We start from the raw sequence: 14,206 nt of genomic DNA, 5'->3' as shown, positions 1-14,206 counted from the left end.
CCACAGACTATGCCACCAACTGCGTGGCATCGTCAACAGCACACCTCGCTGCCCGCTTTAATTCCGTCTTCCAATCCGTCTCGCGATATCTGGTCCACGCGCTTAAGCCCTCGGGAGGTTGAATGCTCAGCGTATCGTACCCTTGCTTGATGATACGGTGGACCTCGCGCGGGCTGAGGTTCTTCTTTTGCGCCGCCGGTATTGGAACCGGGGTTTGGGTCTCGCTCTCTGTTTTGGCGTCTGTGTCCGTACCCGGGTTGAAAAGCAGAGCGTAGAAATGCGTGGAGACGGAGATGAGAGTCTCGACAGCAGCGACGTGGATGTCCTTGTTTGAATCAGCGGCTTTGGAGAGACTGGGTGACGAGGCGGAGGGTTTGAGGGAATAAACATCGCGGAATTTAGTGATTATAGGACCCGTTTCGACGAGTTTGTAGAAGAGATCGTCGTAGGATGCAGGGTCGGGGAGGAACGTGTCGCCCGCGGAGACGCAGAATGCGACTAGGTCCACCAGGGAGGTTGTTAGGGCCGTCGTGTGCGGGCTGCTGGCTAGGTCGGATACGTAGGTTGTGAGGAACCGCATGAGAGAGAGAAGATTGCGCCAGAGTTCCGACCAGTGGTAGGTAAGTCGAATTCTGTTCATAGATAGGTAGGTAAGGATGCGAAGGAAAATTGTGATTGTGTGGCTATGGGGAAACAAATTAGCTCTGTGAGTTTGAGGTGGCGAATGGGAACCGGGGGGTGTACCTGTAGAGCTGGACATCGAGACGACGCCGGAGATTGTGCGAGATGGCGTCGATCAAGATGTCAAAGATGGCGGTCGCAAGCACTCTATCGCCAGTCACGACGGGTAGATAGGGCTGCCTTTGCCTGCAAAGGCGGACTTTCCTTTTGCTTTCCTCGCTGCAAAGAAGCTTGCAGGAAGTCGAGTCCTCAGACAGAATTCGGAGGGTGAAAAGGTTAAGTTCAGCATAATGAGCAACCCTCGATGAGCGGTATGCATGGTGCATGAGGTAGGAGGTGAGAGAAAGAAAGCTCGAGAAGGGAGACTCCTCCGTTTCTTTCTCGGGCGCAGAGCTAATCAGATGGTACCCGAAAAGTTTATTCGCATTCGTGAAGTCGTACGTGGCGAGAAGGATAGCTGCCTGCTGTGCTGGTCTGATCTCATTAGCAAAGAGGCGGCTCTGTAGAGGAGCAGGGGCAATTGAGGCTTACAGGGCTGCAAACATCTCCTTCGCCTCCTCAGGCGTGGGAGGAGTTTGCTTTTCTCTTTTACTTGGGGCGAGAACACCCAATCCAAAATAGATCAGAGTCCCAATCAGGGACCAGCCCTCTGGGGAATCGTCTTGAACGGCCACATAGCCGTTTCTCAAGGCACCACAGGAGATGGCGACTCCTTTGACAATCTTCTCAATGCTTGACTCATTAACAAAATCATCAAGACGTAGTTGGTAAGGATTTTGGAATTCGAATTTGTTGTAGTTGGCCAATAAGCCGAGGAGGAGGAACGGCTCAAATATTTGCATTGGAGTTTCCGATTCTTGCACAAGCTTGCGGTTCAGTCAGTCTTAAATACATCTAGCGCTCATAATGCTGGGACGGCTCGGGAGCATGCCTTCATAATCGAGGGAAATAAGTCTCGGTGGGTAAAATATGACAGCAGACTGGTCTTGTATGCTCCACTGGTCATGGCAATAGCCGCTCGAATCGCTTTAAACCGGATGTCAACTGGGACATTGTTAACATAAGACATTCATCAGAGATGGATAGAGTGGCCGTTGGGGAGTTTCTCACTGCTAGTTCCGCTGCGAATGATACCATCCAAGACGGCGACGAAATTGGATATGACTTGGTCGACTTTGTCGAGGCCAGCCAGAACAGTAATGACGTCGGAGCTTGGATTAGTATACTTCTTTCTCAAAATGCAGCCTAGAAAGACCGTTAAGGTCTATATTTTGTTTAGAAGCTAGGATAACATAATTCATGTTGACACACTTACTTCCAGCGCATATGAATTCACAGGAGTGGACGCGGTGGAAGCTTCTCGGATACCGCGAGCAAAGAGCTGCTGAGTTTGGGACTGGAAAGGGGTCAATCTAGCTTCTAAAAAACAGTACGGAACAAAAAGATGTTGACGACCGACCTGAATACTGATAGTCTCGTCTGGACTGAGAGCATCGAGAATAGTATTGAGTTGGGCCCGATCAGGCGGCAATAAGAAGAATTCCCTCCAAAACCCTTCTGACGGTTCAGCATACTCAGAGTTCTATAGAGCGATCAGCACAGAGCTTATTGGGCAGAAATTCCGGCTGCAGGGGGCAGCTTACTTGAAATAAGTTCTCATATAGTTGAACAATCTTGGGCTTGAAAGTTTCAGGTCTACTTTGCTGTGTTAAAGGGGATTCCATGGTGATCGACATGGCTTGCTGCAGGCATTGCAGAGACTTGATAGACAAGAGAGTAAAGAGGGTGAAGAAAGGGATAGTTATACTATCTTTTCATCGTTATTGTGCTGGGGTTTGTCGGTTGCAGATAACAACTACCGTACAATAATAATGCCCATCAGGAACGGCTCCATGTGACTTGCTGGCCATTTCAAAGGCAACACCAGCCTCATATGTGGCTTGAATTTGAGCCACATCTTGGCGGCCCTGTCCGGTGTGGTGCCTGAGGCAGAAATTGAATTATTAATCGATATGCAAACTGCCGACGTTGACCAACCCTCGTGAGGAGACGCAAATCTTCAAACAGCACCACGGAATAACAGTTTCTGATCGGAGTTTCTCTGCAGGAGGGCTTGACAGGGGGAAGGAAAGGTTGATTTCAAAGCCATCAGGAGACGGGGAGTGGCGGGTGGTTGTGTAGAAACGGCTTGATGATGATTGGTCCACCCAGCAACTCCGCCCACTGGCAGGTGCTTCCAAGCCTCTGACGCTGTCCCCGTTTTAACCGATTCTCTTCCGACTTCCACTGTTTGCACCTTCAGCAATTCTTCAGGAGTCACTTTCGAACCACCTTACGTTTCTCCCCTCACCACCCTCTCTCATATGAAACCTCAACAGACGTCCTTTTTCCATTAATAGACTTGTTCTCTCACGCTCTCTGCTTTACACATCATGTCGTTCTGTAGACCCACGGTGCCTTCTCCGGTGACATCATCCTCCATGCTCCGCTGTGTGAAGCCGCCTTTCAGTGTCCGCCTCGCGCCGAATTATCGCCTATTTTCTTCCTATGGCAACGCCTACCGGTCTTCGAAGCGTGATATGCAGACAGCCACAGCATACCGACCACATACCCTCCCATCTTCCTTCCCGATCCCACCGACCCCTACCACCAAAGACTCCACCGTTACCGGGGAGCTTGTGGATTCTCGCGAACCTGTACCGCATCGCTCCGAAACGCAGAACACATCTACGAACACAATCCCAAGTGAATCTGGGACTCCGGTACCGAAGACTCTCGATTCCACACCCAGCACCTGGAAGTCTCCCGAAAGGCCTCGCAGAAAACTACGTCCTCGAAAGGCGGCGTTGAAATTGACGCCAATCGCAATTGAGCAACTCCGGAGGCTGCTATCTCAACCAGACCCAAAGCTGATTCGAGTTGGTGTTAAGAACCGCGGCTGTTCCGGTCTCGCCTACCACCTTGAATATGTGGAGAAACCGGGCACATTTGATGAGGTCGTTGAACAGGACGGAGTCAAGGTTTTGATCGACAGCAAGGCCTTGTTCAGCATTATTGGCAGTGAAATGGACTGGCAGGAGGATAAACTGAGCGCAAGATTTGTCTTCCGCAACCCCAATATAAGTAAGAGCCCCTGGTTTTTTGGTTTACGGTCTGTTTGCTGATGCAGCCTACAGAGGAAGAATGTGGCTGTGGCGAATCATTCATGGTGTGACTCGCTACATTTCTACCTTTTGATTCGTCCACATTAAAACATAACCTTTAGATTCTGGTCATTGGTGCATTGGACGGCGTTATTTTGGGCGTCTTTTTTTTTTAATCAAACTATCTTAACGATTCCCGGGAGTTGCTTCCCAACATTTGTGTCTAAATATTAGATGCTTTCTTTGGAGAATGCGCCCTCAGCGCGATCACCTCCTTTGCATGTGGGGAAAGGCGAGAAGTATTTCTTTATTGGTAGAAGGTAATTGCCGTACTTGTGCATAGATCGGGAAACTTTACACAGTACCTGACTACAAAGCTACATTATGCTATGCTTGCTGGTCTTCGACTGCGGTGGAAAGATTGAACCAAGACCTAATTTCTCCAAAGCATATAAAATACCATGGGTCTCGTAGGACGATATATTCAGTGTTGTTTCGTATGTGAAAAAGACCGAGGTCGACGTGCTTGCCATCAGCTACATGAGCAATTTTGCCATCGAGGGGTAGAATATTGTGCCACCATTCTCGATTCCTTCTCGAAAAGGATCTCGAAGGCTGCGGGGCGCCACACCATATGATGACGATATTACAGCGGGTAACTGATACCATCGATAAAAGGGCAAGTGGTAGTCAATGGGGGAGCTACGCTTGACTTCATGGTAGCAAGAGATTGAAAGCAACTGTTACCCAACTGATTTCGTTTTCTGATATCACGTGATGATACACCATTGTCAAGGCAACGCTCCCACCACCACAGGCATGCTCGTCAAAGAGTCGGGTGAAGGCCACCAAGACCGGATTTCCCAACTCACCACCCCAGTTCCTCCCCTACAGCTCTTGCAATGGCTAGTCAACCAAGAATTCTGCCTCCTGACCCTCCGGCCATAGATAATGACCCGCTTCTCGTCACGGTTCGATTCTCCGCCTCAATCCCAGACCTCCGTCTTGACATAGGCTCCCCCGAAACTACAACGGCCGCAGGACTGAAGCAAGCAATCCGCACCCGTCTTCCACATAGTTTATCCTCTCATCGTCTTCGTCTGATCTACGCTGGCCGTGGCCTGGAAGACTCCACTCCCCTTGCGGTCTCCCTGAAATTACCGCCCCCACCAACACGATTCTCCCGATCCACAATAGACGCAGATAGCGATGGAAGCACCGACAAAGGCGGAAGGAAGGATAAGGGCAAAGTACCTGTCCGGGAACCACCGCGTCTCTACGTTCACTGTTCAATCGGTGACATTGTCTTGAGCACTGCCGATCTCGTCGCCGAGGCGGCTATCGCCTCCACACTCCACAAGAAGCAAGATACCCAGGACAAGGGTGAGGGGTTAGTTCACCAGCGGCACCATGACTCTTCTTCTTCGACGGCTCCCGCCCCACGGGGCTTTGATCGCTTACTCTCCGCGGGGTTTACGGCGACCGAAGTCGCGGCCCTCCGATCCCAGTTTATGGCTATTCAATCTGTCTCACGGACTCCGGATTCGATGCCTAGCGGGACGGAGTTGCGTGAGCTTGAGGATAGGTGGATGGATGAGGGATCATCCGCGATGGCGGCGGGGGCTGTCGCTGGGGGTGAGGGGGCCTCCTTTGGTGATGATGATGGTGGGTTTGGGACAGGTTCGAGGGGGGCGATAGATGATATGTTTTGGGGTGCTATCATGGGCTTCTTCTGGCCTGTTGGGTGTGCGATGTGGCTGAGAAGAGAGGAAGGCATTTGGAGCTGGCGGAAAGGATTGGCGGTATTTGTGGGCGTTGTCGTGAATATTGCATTTGGGGCGATGCGGATCATGAATTGATGGCGATTGGGATGCGTTGGCTTGCAGGGGGTTTCGGATCCTTACGTTTCTATGATTGATGACTTGCTGATGTTATGATACCCTGATTTTCTTGTAATTACTCTGGAACATATCAGGTTGGCGGTTTGAGAACATGAAATCAACGGTCAATATGACGGGATCTTGAGAATTAGTGTAGCTATATATAGTAATCATGAAAGGCTGAAGAATACTATCATACAACGTTCTGCAGCTGTCGTAACTAGACAAAAAGTCTAAGATCGACATGATGGATGGACGGAATTCAACGCCGGCTTGAATAGAGTGCTCAACTGAACTTGCTGTAGATAACGGCAAAAATTAATAGAATCAAAACGGTAATAATCGCAATCGTGATTAACCGATTCGTAGCCATCCTATCAGAAAGAGGTTAGATATCAAGCGCGAGAATGACGGGATCATGGTGGGACGGGTGACAATACCTACGGGCCATACTCCTCAGAGTCTTTATGCTCGTGTCTACATATCCTTCGCTCTCCTGTAGTCTCCCATGGGTATGCTGGAGAGTCTCCCTCTGCACCTGTAAATCGGCCAACGTGTTGCGGCCAATATCTTCAGTTTCGAGTGCGATTCGTTGACTTTCCTGGAGACGGGCTGAGCTCCGCTCTAAACGACCTGTCCCGGATAGAAGTTGCTGTCTCTGCTCTAGGTGTTCATCCTGTGGATCGTCGGTGTAACGGTCACCAAACAGCGCCTTTCGGTCATCGGAAAGCGACCTGAGCTTCCGTTGTGCCTCGTCAATGTCGCTCGAATAATTGCGAAAACGAATATTGATCTTTGATCGGGCTGCGACAGGGATATTCTGCTTCTGAAGACGCATTTGATCCAACTGCTGGGAAGTTAGGGCACATGCAAGCTTGGTGTGTATGACTTTGGAGTTTGGTAGAGGCAAGTAAGCGGACGCACCAACTCTGTTGCTTCTTCAAGAGCCCGCTGAGCCTGCCTGATAGCTGAGTTCCGTTGCTCCCCGCTAAGTTCGGCAATCTGGTCGAGCTTCTGGTTGAGATCGGCTTGGACGAGGTTCAGCTCCGTCTCATAGCTACTGAACATTTCAGAGCCGGCATCGGTGTCTAGAGGGTTCGACATTGTGATACCGAATGCTCGGTAGAACCCTTATTACGGGAAGATCCGAGGGTTCTTGCTGAAGGGACCGAATTGGCCTCGAGTTGGAGGGCGGGCCAGAGTTGGGAACTCGCACTGATGAGACCGGGCTAGTGGAGGAATGGACAGCTTAAGGGTAAACAAACGCACAGTACTAGCACAGGGAGGGGGATGAACGATAGAAGCGATTCAGATGAGAACAAGTGATGATGATGGTTGAATCATGACCGCCTCCGATTCACCTCCCGGATCGATGGCAAGTCACGACCACGTGATCGCTGAGACCTGAAGCATCATCCCGGCGCCATGCTCAAACGTACTCCAGAGTATTCTTGTCCACTGGTGGTTGATGAGGTTGCCGGATTCTCTCCACCCATTCATATCTTTTTTGGCGTGGGGTTGTCGGTGATTTATGTGAGCACAGCCAGAGCCAGGTCCAACTGCCTCTGTGAGTATCACACTAACCTTTTTATCCGCTGTATCTGCCAAAGCTGCCTCAGACACATTTCTCCACGCACCCCGACCTTCTCAAAAGGGCGGACCTGCGGGGACTGTCAGGGAGACCCGTTCTTTGGACCCGGATGCTCGTCATCTGATACGGTCATCCTCTTCTACGGTGCATATCTGCTGCAGAGTCTTGTCGTCAGGGTTTGCCCTGTCTGCTGCATTGTTCTCGCGCTTTATTTTCTTTCTATCTCGTTGATAATATCTCAGCTGGACTCTTCCAACCAATGCCCTCTGGGTGCGGAGAACGACAGGACTCCGATTGAAGTGGACGACTTTCGAGTCATTGCATTGGAGATCCTTTTGTTACTACTGCCCTGAGTTCACACTCCTGGGCTGAAGGACAGAACGCCTTCAGCTCTCTCGGATATGTTGACCATCAGCGTCCTGAACAAGTTTAGACGGATTCTACAAGATTTTCTCGTCCCATGCAGTGGATGTACGGAATTATGGCTAAATCGTTACCTAGTAGGCGTTAACCTAATTTCGATTGAAAGACAAAGCCGAGATTTCGCCCCTCAAGTACATGAAACCCAACCAATCCCCAAATCATGGTAGTTATACATAGTATTTAGTTCCCTCCCTCCTTCGCTTTGATTGCTGGATTCGCGTGAAACACCGACCATGATTGTTTTTATGCTGCAAGGGCACTTCCAGTCACGCCGATCAAGATGAATGAATTGCAAATCAATCAGATCTAGAGAAACTTCTCGCTGTCCTGGCTCACAATCGCAGCACTCCTCTTGGCGTCGAGAAAAAGGTCCTCGCATTCTGCCACGTCTGCTTCCTCGATTCCGCCCGGCCGCCCGTTAACCCGCGCCAGGATGCTGGCGGGCGTTAGCAATTGCAGGGCATACCGTAGACTGACTTTGCTGCCGTGCTCTGCGACCTTGTCGAGTGCGGGGTCAGTGATATTAAGGCCTTCTGTCCTGGCACGGAGGCGAATAATGGTCTTGATCTCGTCGGGAGAATAGGGGTGGGTGGGGATGATGAGGAGGCGAGCAAGGAGATCCGGCGGAATACCGTGGGCTGCGGTAATATCGTCTGTACCGCGAATGACGGTGTGGCCACGATTTGAGGCGAGGATGACGATTGGCGATATTGAAGATTCAAGAGCACGGTTGAGATATGTGAAGCATTCGATATCAAGCATATGGACCTACAGCCAACTGTGTCAGCGGGAAAGTGGAGTCAGTAGGGAAGTAAGGGATTAGACGGACCTCATCTATGAAGAGGACGCCAGGAACTAGCTCTGCGACGCCTTGATCAATGTAGCGATTCACTACTTTGTTGATCTCCTGTCGGAGCTTATCTGTGATCTCCGTCTTCTTCGGCTTCATGAGCTGTCCCATCATGCTCATAACGTCCTGACCACCCTGTGGCCGGGCATTGGCAATGTCCAAGTCATGTAGTGTCACATCCTGAACAATTTCCTTCTTCTTATGGACCTCGCCCTTCGGGACTGGGACGTACTCTTCAGCCTCAAGGTCGAACTCGGTAGCGTAGGCGTCCGACCGCCCTACTCGCTTGCAGGCGCCGGTATTTGCTTCAATGTATATGACATCACCGACCGTAACGCGCTCCTTTTGAATGGCTTCGTAGATACTAGGATCCAAGCGCAACTTCTTGGTTCCCTTGGCGGACTTCAGCCCAATAATTAAATGACTGATCGTACGCCCGTAGCCTCCAAGGGGGTTCTCGGCTTCCTGGGGTGTAAGCTCAGTGACTTCCCCTTCGTACACCTCCTTCGTTTCCCGGACACGAAGACCTGGACGGCTATGTTAGTCGTCTGAGCTCCTTAACGCGGAGCCAAGCGCTTCATACCAATCGCTCTTCTGAAGTTTTCCATGAGGGCTTCGGTTTTCTTGACTTCCGCGGAATAGATCTCACTGCCCACGATCGGGCAGAATGGAACCTTTGTTCCTAACTCTTGAGACACAGAGAGGGCCAGAGCTGTCTTTCCGGTTCCCGGGCCACCAGCAAGAAGAACAGCCCGCCCCGCCATTTTCTTCGCTTTGATTAGATCCACCACAACACCGCATGCCTGGTCGCGAGGTTGCGTTAGTTAATCCGTGCCTTTGCCCTCTCACTCGAAAATGAAAGACAGAGAAAAGCATCAGGTAGAAGGTTTCAAGAAGCGCGCACCTCTCGAGCAGCCGCCTGACCAACCCAGCCATCACTGGAAACTTCCGAGGTGCCATCTGGACGTAACCCGAGACCCTTGATATGTGTGTGGGCAGCTGTTCTGTTCTCGCGCGAATTGCCTTTCACTTCACTGATCTGAACCATGGTGAAGAGGGGTTGCGACCCGGCTTGGTAAATTTACGAAGCGTGATGGATATAAGATCAATTAGATGGGTAGATAGTTCGTCCGGGTGGTCAAGCAGAGGAATAGGATTTGTTGAGAATGAGAAGGTCGACGGGGTGGGTACTGGCAGCTCTGGTGCTGCGGAAATCCGTTCATTATTCTGCCAGGGCGGTGAGACAAACACACACTAGCCACGACATCTCAGACAATGTTTTGGAACTCTTCAATTGCTTTGCACTTTGCTCCGTTTTCCAGGAACCAGTATCGCCAGGCCTTAACTTAAGCGGCTGCCAGGCCCGCCAGCTTTTCCCACCATGTTCCGTTCTTTCACTCTCTCCTCGGCTTTCCGAAGCCTGTCCCTAACAGCCTCAAAACGATCATTTTCCACAACACTGCCGACTCAGAAGATTAAACCATTACCGGACCACATACCCCCGTATCCGTATGGCCCCAATTACACGTACCGGCAATCCAACACAGGTCTTTATGGAGGTGCAACGATCCAATTCGGAAATAAGATATCCCAAGGGCGCAATGAAGGCAAAACGAGACGATGCTGGAAGCCCAACGTCCGGCGAAAGAAGCTCTGGAGCAATTCGCTTGAGAAATTTCTTTCCATAAAGGTCACACGAAGAGCTCTACGGACGATCCGGAAGGTGGGAGGCCTAGATCCATACTTGTTGGGGCGAAGTCGGGCACGAGTAAAGGAATTGGGACTTTTCGGATGGAATCTTCGATGGCAAGTGATGCAAACAGAAAAGGTGCAAGCAAGCCTTCGAAGGAAACGAATAGCCCGGGGACTTCCTCGGCCTTCCTCTTTTGAGGAATGGCTGCAACGGAAGGATGAACTCGGGGCGCAAGCGGTTGACTACACCAACATTCGGGAACTGACGAAGCCGACCTACAACGAGAAAAACTACTGAGCAAGACAACTAGCCATCAACATGCCACAATAGTGTTGCACACGTGGTAATCGGTTGAGTGACTCTCTCGGTATGATGATTGCTGAACATTAACCTCGAATTCTTGGGACTGGTACTGCTAGGTAGATGCCACTGAGGGGTTTTGCATGAATTCTCGCTACATTTTCTTCCGTGTATTTATACTTTCCAGGATGTTGCTCTCCGTTTGTTTCTCAATATTACTCTGTTTTCCCGAATCCATTAAATCAGTGGCTTGAAGTTCGATGACTCTCCCAGGTGTTGGCGAATTCCCAATGCTCGGCCCAATGATGATCCATCTCACAGTCGGTTCCCGCATCCGGCATCACCTCACGGTCCAGTCGTCGCCCGCCTTTGGACTTAGCAGCTCCCGCGAGTGAAGGATGGACACCCCCATCGTTTCAGCTTAACCTCCCAATTTCCCACGGACCCAATTCTCCAGGGACCCTTCGAGGACTGACTGGGATATGCGATAACCCATTGATGTCTCGATCAATATGCAATTCGCCGTCCCTCCTCGGAAGGGCCCTGTCGCTCCTCCGTCCACTCGCTCCTCGTCCCTCACCTTCCAGCGTCGCAAACAGCTCAAAACGATCACCACCCTAAGCATCGCCCTCTTCACCCTCTTTCTCCTCTTGTCGCAGCTCTTTTACTCCAGCACAGAGACTGCGGCGGCCGCCAGAGGGACTCCAGGCCTCGTTATTGTGACTGTCCTTGACCATACACTGTACGGCGACCACTATCTCCAGAAGATCATCAAGAACAGGGAGCACTACGCTCAGCGGCACGGTATGTGGGACAGACACTTCACACCCAGTGTAATAATGCTGCTTCCGAACGGTCTAACGGACGAATCTTTTCTGTCGCGCAGGCTACACTAATTTCTTCGCCAATTTATCCGACTACGACTCCTACATTGGGTATGCCCCGCGAAGCTGGGGTATCGTTCCCGTACTCCGACATGCAATGGCAAAACACCCTTCATCGACTTACTTCTTCCATCTTGATGCACATGCTCTCTTTATGGACCCAAGTAAAACCCTCGACGCGCACCTTCTCAACAAGCATCGACTCGAAGCCCTCATGCGCAGGGATGTCCCCATTGTACCCCCTGATAGCATCATCAAGACATTCTCCCACCTCCGCTCTGACGATATTGACCTCATGATCACCACAGATGCAGAGGACTTGAGCACTGGGAGTTTCGTGCTCCGACAAGGCGACTTTGCCCGCTTCTTCCTCGACACCTGGTTCGACCCACTGTATCGCAGCTATAACTTTGCAAAGGCGGAAACCCACACATTGGTGCGTAACTCTGCAGCCTCCTCCCTGAATATCTCGTCCTTGAGACACCCTCCCCAGCGATGCGGCTATCAATTAACTGTCCCAGGAACATGTCGTTCAATGGCACCCTACGGCTCTGGCCCGATTAGCCTTGATTCCCCAGCGGGTCATCAACGCCTACAGCAAGGATTCACCTAGCGCTGGGGTCGACGGTACTTACAAGGATGGTGATTTGGTCATCCGATTTTTTGGATGTGACACTGATCCGGAGCGGAACTGTGAAAGGGAACTCGACCCTTATTACAGCCTGTGGGCAAAGAAGTTGAAATTCGAATGAATGGGCGTAAATACCTAGAGGGTGCTGGCATGTACTCTGGTGCCAACCGCCAAATAACGTGTGAACGTTCCTGTTACTTGGTCTGTATAATTGGTGTTGGGTGTCGGTAGGATTTCTCATTCATACAAAGCGCTTCAAATCGGCTCATGCTATCCATACCCATAATATCTATCAGCGATTTGCATTTTTACAGCACATCCTCCCGAAGTACTTCTTACAATAAGCGCAGCTAAATCAGTCCCTGGCGTGCGAGATATTTCAGGATTCTCATCGGAGAATATCTCCAGCTCCTGTGGGACTTGTTTTTTCACTTGCCAGAGTCGTGGATGCCAGCATGGAAGGCTAAGTCTCAGAGTTTATGACACCTCTACATCTAGATTAAGCCGGGCAGTATGACAAACCTCTTGCGCTTGTACTTATCGCCAAACTCCTTGCGATAACGCCGCTCCTTCTTTTGTGCCCAGAGAGCCATTTGCGCTGAGGCAACAACGATGAAGAACAGAACACTCCAGCTCAAGCCGCTGACCAGATAGACGCCAACCCACGAGACAATTTCGAAGAAATAGTTGGGGCAGGTTACAGCACTGAATCCAAATCCAGACGGGATACCCCGTTCAGTCGTACCCGGACGACGAAGGTCACGGAGCACAACGTGACTGTTGAAGTTTGCAATTTCTCCGAACACAAAGAGGGTAAGACCGGTGTAGAGCAAGGCAGGGTTGGGCTGCTGAACCGCCGCAGCGGAATCAGGTCGGAAAACCCAGTACGCGATGTTGCAGCCAGCAAGTAACCAATAATGGCCACTGTTCTTGACAATATTGCGGGCGGGCATCGTTGCATTGCTGAAACGGTGGACGAAGACGGTTTCATATTCCCGTTTCAGGAAGTGGACGGTGAGGAGCCCACAGACAATGAGTTGGAGATCGGTTGGGCCTGGAATCGAATCAAAGTGATAGTAAAGGTATGGGCGTAGCGGGAAAAGGACAAGTGCCGGGATCAGAAGTGGGCCGAGGTACTCGATAATGAACACTGTGCGCCATGCAATCTGAGGTCCTGGACACAAATATATCAGCAAGTCAACATCAGGTATTACCAGCACAGCTGGATCCTTGAGAGCATACCCAGATCCTTAACATGGACTACGGCCATCTCGCCAAGCCCAGTCCCCTCTATGGTGTTTTCTGGCGAATTAGGGATGACAGTCCGGTCGGTCGCTTTAGTGATCCTCAAGCGGTGGATGGAATAACCAGATGCATCTGCAAGTAGATTGTAAAGATCCTGAGTTGGCGCATTAAGGGAAAGTTGAACCTCCTTGGGAAGTTTCTTGATGGGTTTCCCTACGCCATTCAGTAACGTCAGCTCCAAACTTCTCTCAGGGGTGTGATTGAATGTGGGAGAAGCTTACCGCGAGTCTGGACGACCACAGTGACTGTCGGAGAAGCCATTGGACCCGTGAATCGCAGAAATCGAAGAGCAAATGGGTTACTTTCAGCTTCAAGCCGCTGGGCAGAGAGCAATTGTCAGGAAGAGTTTCTTCCCCGACAGCAGGACACTAGGCGTTCTGCTTCTCGGCTTTAGGATCACGTGATGGTAGATCATCCGTGTGGGTTTCTAATCTTGGTCGGACAAAGTGTCCGTGAAAGCAACAGCTCTCATCTCGCTCGTGTCTGACGAGATGCCCATCAGCTGTCCCAGGGGACACTCGGGTATTAGTTTTTTTTGTCGGCTATGATATTTTTGCCAATAGGATAAGCCCTCGAGATACATTCCCGTGCATGTGCAACAACATCTCCCGGACCTGGTTCAGCTCTCGAATGTTCAGCCCTGTCTTGGCCGTCGTTCGCTTTCCCAGCAAGCCGCCCGTCAGGTTGCGAGAGGAAGGAAGCTGCAATTTATTATTACTCGATAAGTAGATTGACAATGCATTTGTCGAAACCCATTTACAAGAGAAGTTGCAACATATTCATTTCGTCCACACATCTGGCGCCATTGGAGGCACGAGCTGCGGA

At 50.8% G+C, this 14,206-nt stretch overlaps 8 protein-coding genes across 8 annotated transcripts; 4 read left to right on the top strand and 4 right to left on the bottom strand.

Moving 5' to 3' along the window:
- Positions 1-7: 7 nt before the first annotated feature.
- On the bottom strand, positions 8-2,405 carry BJX67DRAFT_385230 (ARMH3 family protein; the record flags this gene model as incomplete). Its single annotated transcript, XM_071033813.1, has 8 exons — positions 8-683; positions 745-1,155; positions 1,213-1,547; positions 1,598-1,725; positions 1,792-1,945; positions 1,997-2,077; positions 2,141-2,263; positions 2,325-2,405. The coding sequence occupies 8 exons, from the start codon at positions 2,403-2,405 to the stop codon at positions 8-10; spliced, it is 1,989 nt and encodes a 662-aa protein (XP_070881855.1).
- A 708-nt stretch (positions 2,406-3,113) lies between these two features.
- On the top strand, positions 3,114-5,683 carry BJX67DRAFT_374991 (DUF2407 C-terminal domain-containing protein; the record flags this gene model as incomplete). Its single annotated transcript, XM_071031631.1, has 2 exons — positions 3,114-3,804; positions 4,719-5,683. 2 exons carry the CDS (start codon positions 3,114-3,116, stop codon positions 5,681-5,683), a joined length of 1,656 nt encoding a protein of 551 aa, XP_070881854.1.
- A 145-nt stretch (positions 5,684-5,828) lies between these two features.
- On the bottom strand, positions 5,829-7,033 carry BJX67DRAFT_365449 (v-SNARE protein VTI1). Its single transcript, XM_071030274.1, has 3 exons — positions 6,629-7,033; positions 6,145-6,551; positions 5,829-6,078 (listed from the first exon to the last, which is right to left on the bottom strand). Exons 1-3 carry the CDS (start codon positions 6,806-6,808, stop codon positions 5,991-5,993), a joined length of 675 nt encoding a protein of 224 aa, XP_070881853.1. The 5' UTR covers positions 6,809-7,033; the 3' UTR covers positions 5,829-5,990.
- BJX67DRAFT_365447 (uncharacterized protein) lies at positions 7,034-7,757 on the top strand. The gene has a single exon (XM_071030273.1). The coding sequence runs from the start codon at positions 7,130-7,132 to the stop codon at positions 7,646-7,648; it is 519 nt and encodes a 172-aa protein (XP_070881852.1). The 5' UTR covers positions 7,034-7,129; the 3' UTR covers positions 7,649-7,757.
- Positions 7,758-9,742, bottom strand: rvb1 (RuvB family ATP-dependent DNA helicase pontin). Its single transcript, XM_071030272.1, has 4 exons — positions 9,473-9,742; positions 9,152-9,371; positions 8,548-9,095; positions 7,758-8,486 (listed from the first exon to the last, which is right to left on the bottom strand). The coding sequence occupies exons 1-4, from the start codon at positions 9,614-9,616 to the stop codon at positions 8,025-8,027; spliced, it is 1,374 nt and encodes a 457-aa protein (XP_070881851.1). The 5' UTR covers positions 9,617-9,742; the 3' UTR covers positions 7,758-8,024.
- A 113-nt stretch (positions 9,743-9,855) lies between these two features.
- BJX67DRAFT_288529 (mitochondrial 54S ribosomal protein bL28m) lies at positions 9,856-10,770 on the top strand. Its single transcript, XM_071026762.1, has one exon. It carries the CDS (start codon positions 9,950-9,952, stop codon positions 10,556-10,558), a length of 609 nt encoding a protein of 202 aa, XP_070881850.1. The 5' UTR covers positions 9,856-9,949; the 3' UTR covers positions 10,559-10,770.
- Positions 10,771-10,984: 214 nt separating this feature from the next.
- BJX67DRAFT_288541 (putative alpha-1,6-mannosyltransferase subunit) lies at positions 10,985-12,355 on the top strand. The gene is made up of 3 exons (XM_071026763.1): positions 10,985-11,365; positions 11,448-11,881; positions 11,967-12,355. The coding sequence occupies exons 1-3, from the start codon at positions 11,074-11,076 to the stop codon at positions 12,195-12,197; spliced, it is 957 nt and encodes a 318-aa protein (XP_070881849.1). The 5' UTR covers positions 10,985-11,073; the 3' UTR covers positions 12,198-12,355.
- BJX67DRAFT_288551 (trans-2-enoyl-CoA reductase (NADPH) TSC13) lies at positions 12,315-13,821 on the bottom strand. Its single transcript, XM_071026764.1, has 3 exons — positions 13,603-13,821; positions 13,319-13,534; positions 12,315-13,250 (listed from the first exon to the last, which is right to left on the bottom strand). Exons 1-3 carry the CDS (start codon positions 13,640-13,642, stop codon positions 12,571-12,573), a joined length of 936 nt encoding a protein of 311 aa, XP_070881848.1. The 5' UTR covers positions 13,643-13,821; the 3' UTR covers positions 12,315-12,570.
- Positions 13,822-14,206: the final 385 nt, after the last annotated feature.

The sequence above is a fragment of the Aspergillus lucknowensis genome, assembly GCF_044049455.1.
Source record: "Aspergillus lucknowensis strain CBS 449.75 chromosome Unknown BJX67scaffold_60, whole genome shotgun sequence".
Classification (NCBI taxonomy): Eukaryota; Fungi; Ascomycota; class Eurotiomycetes; order Eurotiales; family Aspergillaceae; genus Aspergillus; species Aspergillus lucknowensis.
Note: the sequence above shows the minus strand (reverse complement) of the source record. Positions and strands in the feature narration are given on the sequence as shown.

Bases quoted from the DNA above. Each gene is read 5' to 3' on its own strand.
- BJX67DRAFT_365449 (XM_071030274.1), bottom strand. From the start codon at position 6,808: ATGTCGAACCCTCTAGACACCGATGCCGGCTCTGAAATGTTCAGTAGC. The intron at 6,552-6,628 runs GTGCGTCCGCTT...ACTTCCCAGCAG, and splicing joins TTGAAGAAGCAACAGAGTTG to TTGGATCAAATGCGTCTTCA. The intron at 6,079-6,144 runs GTATTGTCACCC...TCTTTCTGATAG, and splicing joins CTGAGGAGTATGGCCCGTAG to GATGGCTACGAATCGGTTAA.
- BJX67DRAFT_365447 (XM_071030273.1), top strand. From the start codon at position 7,130: ATGCTCAAACGTACTCCAGAGTATTCTTGTCCACTGGTGGTTGATGAG.
- rvb1 (XM_071030272.1), bottom strand. From the start codon at position 9,616: ATGGTTCAGATCAGTGAAGTGAAAGGCAATTCGCGCGAGAACAGAACA. The intron at 9,372-9,472 runs GTGCGCGCTTCT...CCTCGCGACCAG, and splicing joins GTCAGGCGGCTGCTCGAGAG to GCATGCGGTGTTGTGGTGGA. The intron at 9,096-9,151 runs GTATGAAGCGCT...ATAGCCGTCCAG, and splicing joins AAACTTCAGAAGAGCGATTG to GTCTTCGTGTCCGGGAAACG.
- BJX67DRAFT_288529 (XM_071026762.1), top strand. From the start codon at position 9,950: ATGTTCCGTTCTTTCACTCTCTCCTCGGCTTTCCGAAGCCTGTCCCTA.
- BJX67DRAFT_288541 (XM_071026763.1), top strand. From the start codon at position 11,074: ATGCAATTCGCCGTCCCTCCTCGGAAGGGCCCTGTCGCTCCTCCGTCC. The intron at 11,366-11,447 runs GTATGTGGGACA...TCTGTCGCGCAG, and splicing joins GCACTACGCTCAGCGGCACG to GCTACACTAATTTCTTCGCC. The intron at 11,882-11,966 runs GTGCGTAACTCT...TAACTGTCCCAG, and splicing joins AGGCGGAAACCCACACATTG to GAACATGTCGTTCAATGGCA.
- BJX67DRAFT_288551 (XM_071026764.1), bottom strand. From the start codon at position 13,642: ATGGCTTCTCCGACAGTCACTGTGGTCGTCCAGACTCGCG. The intron at 13,535-13,602 runs GTAAGCTTCTCC...TGAATGGCGTAG, and splicing joins TGTGGTCGTCCAGACTCGCG to GGAAACCCATCAAGAAACTT. The intron at 13,251-13,318 runs GTATGCTCTCAA...ATTTGTGTCCAG, and splicing joins AGTCCATGTTAAGGATCTGG to GACCTCAGATTGCATGGCGC.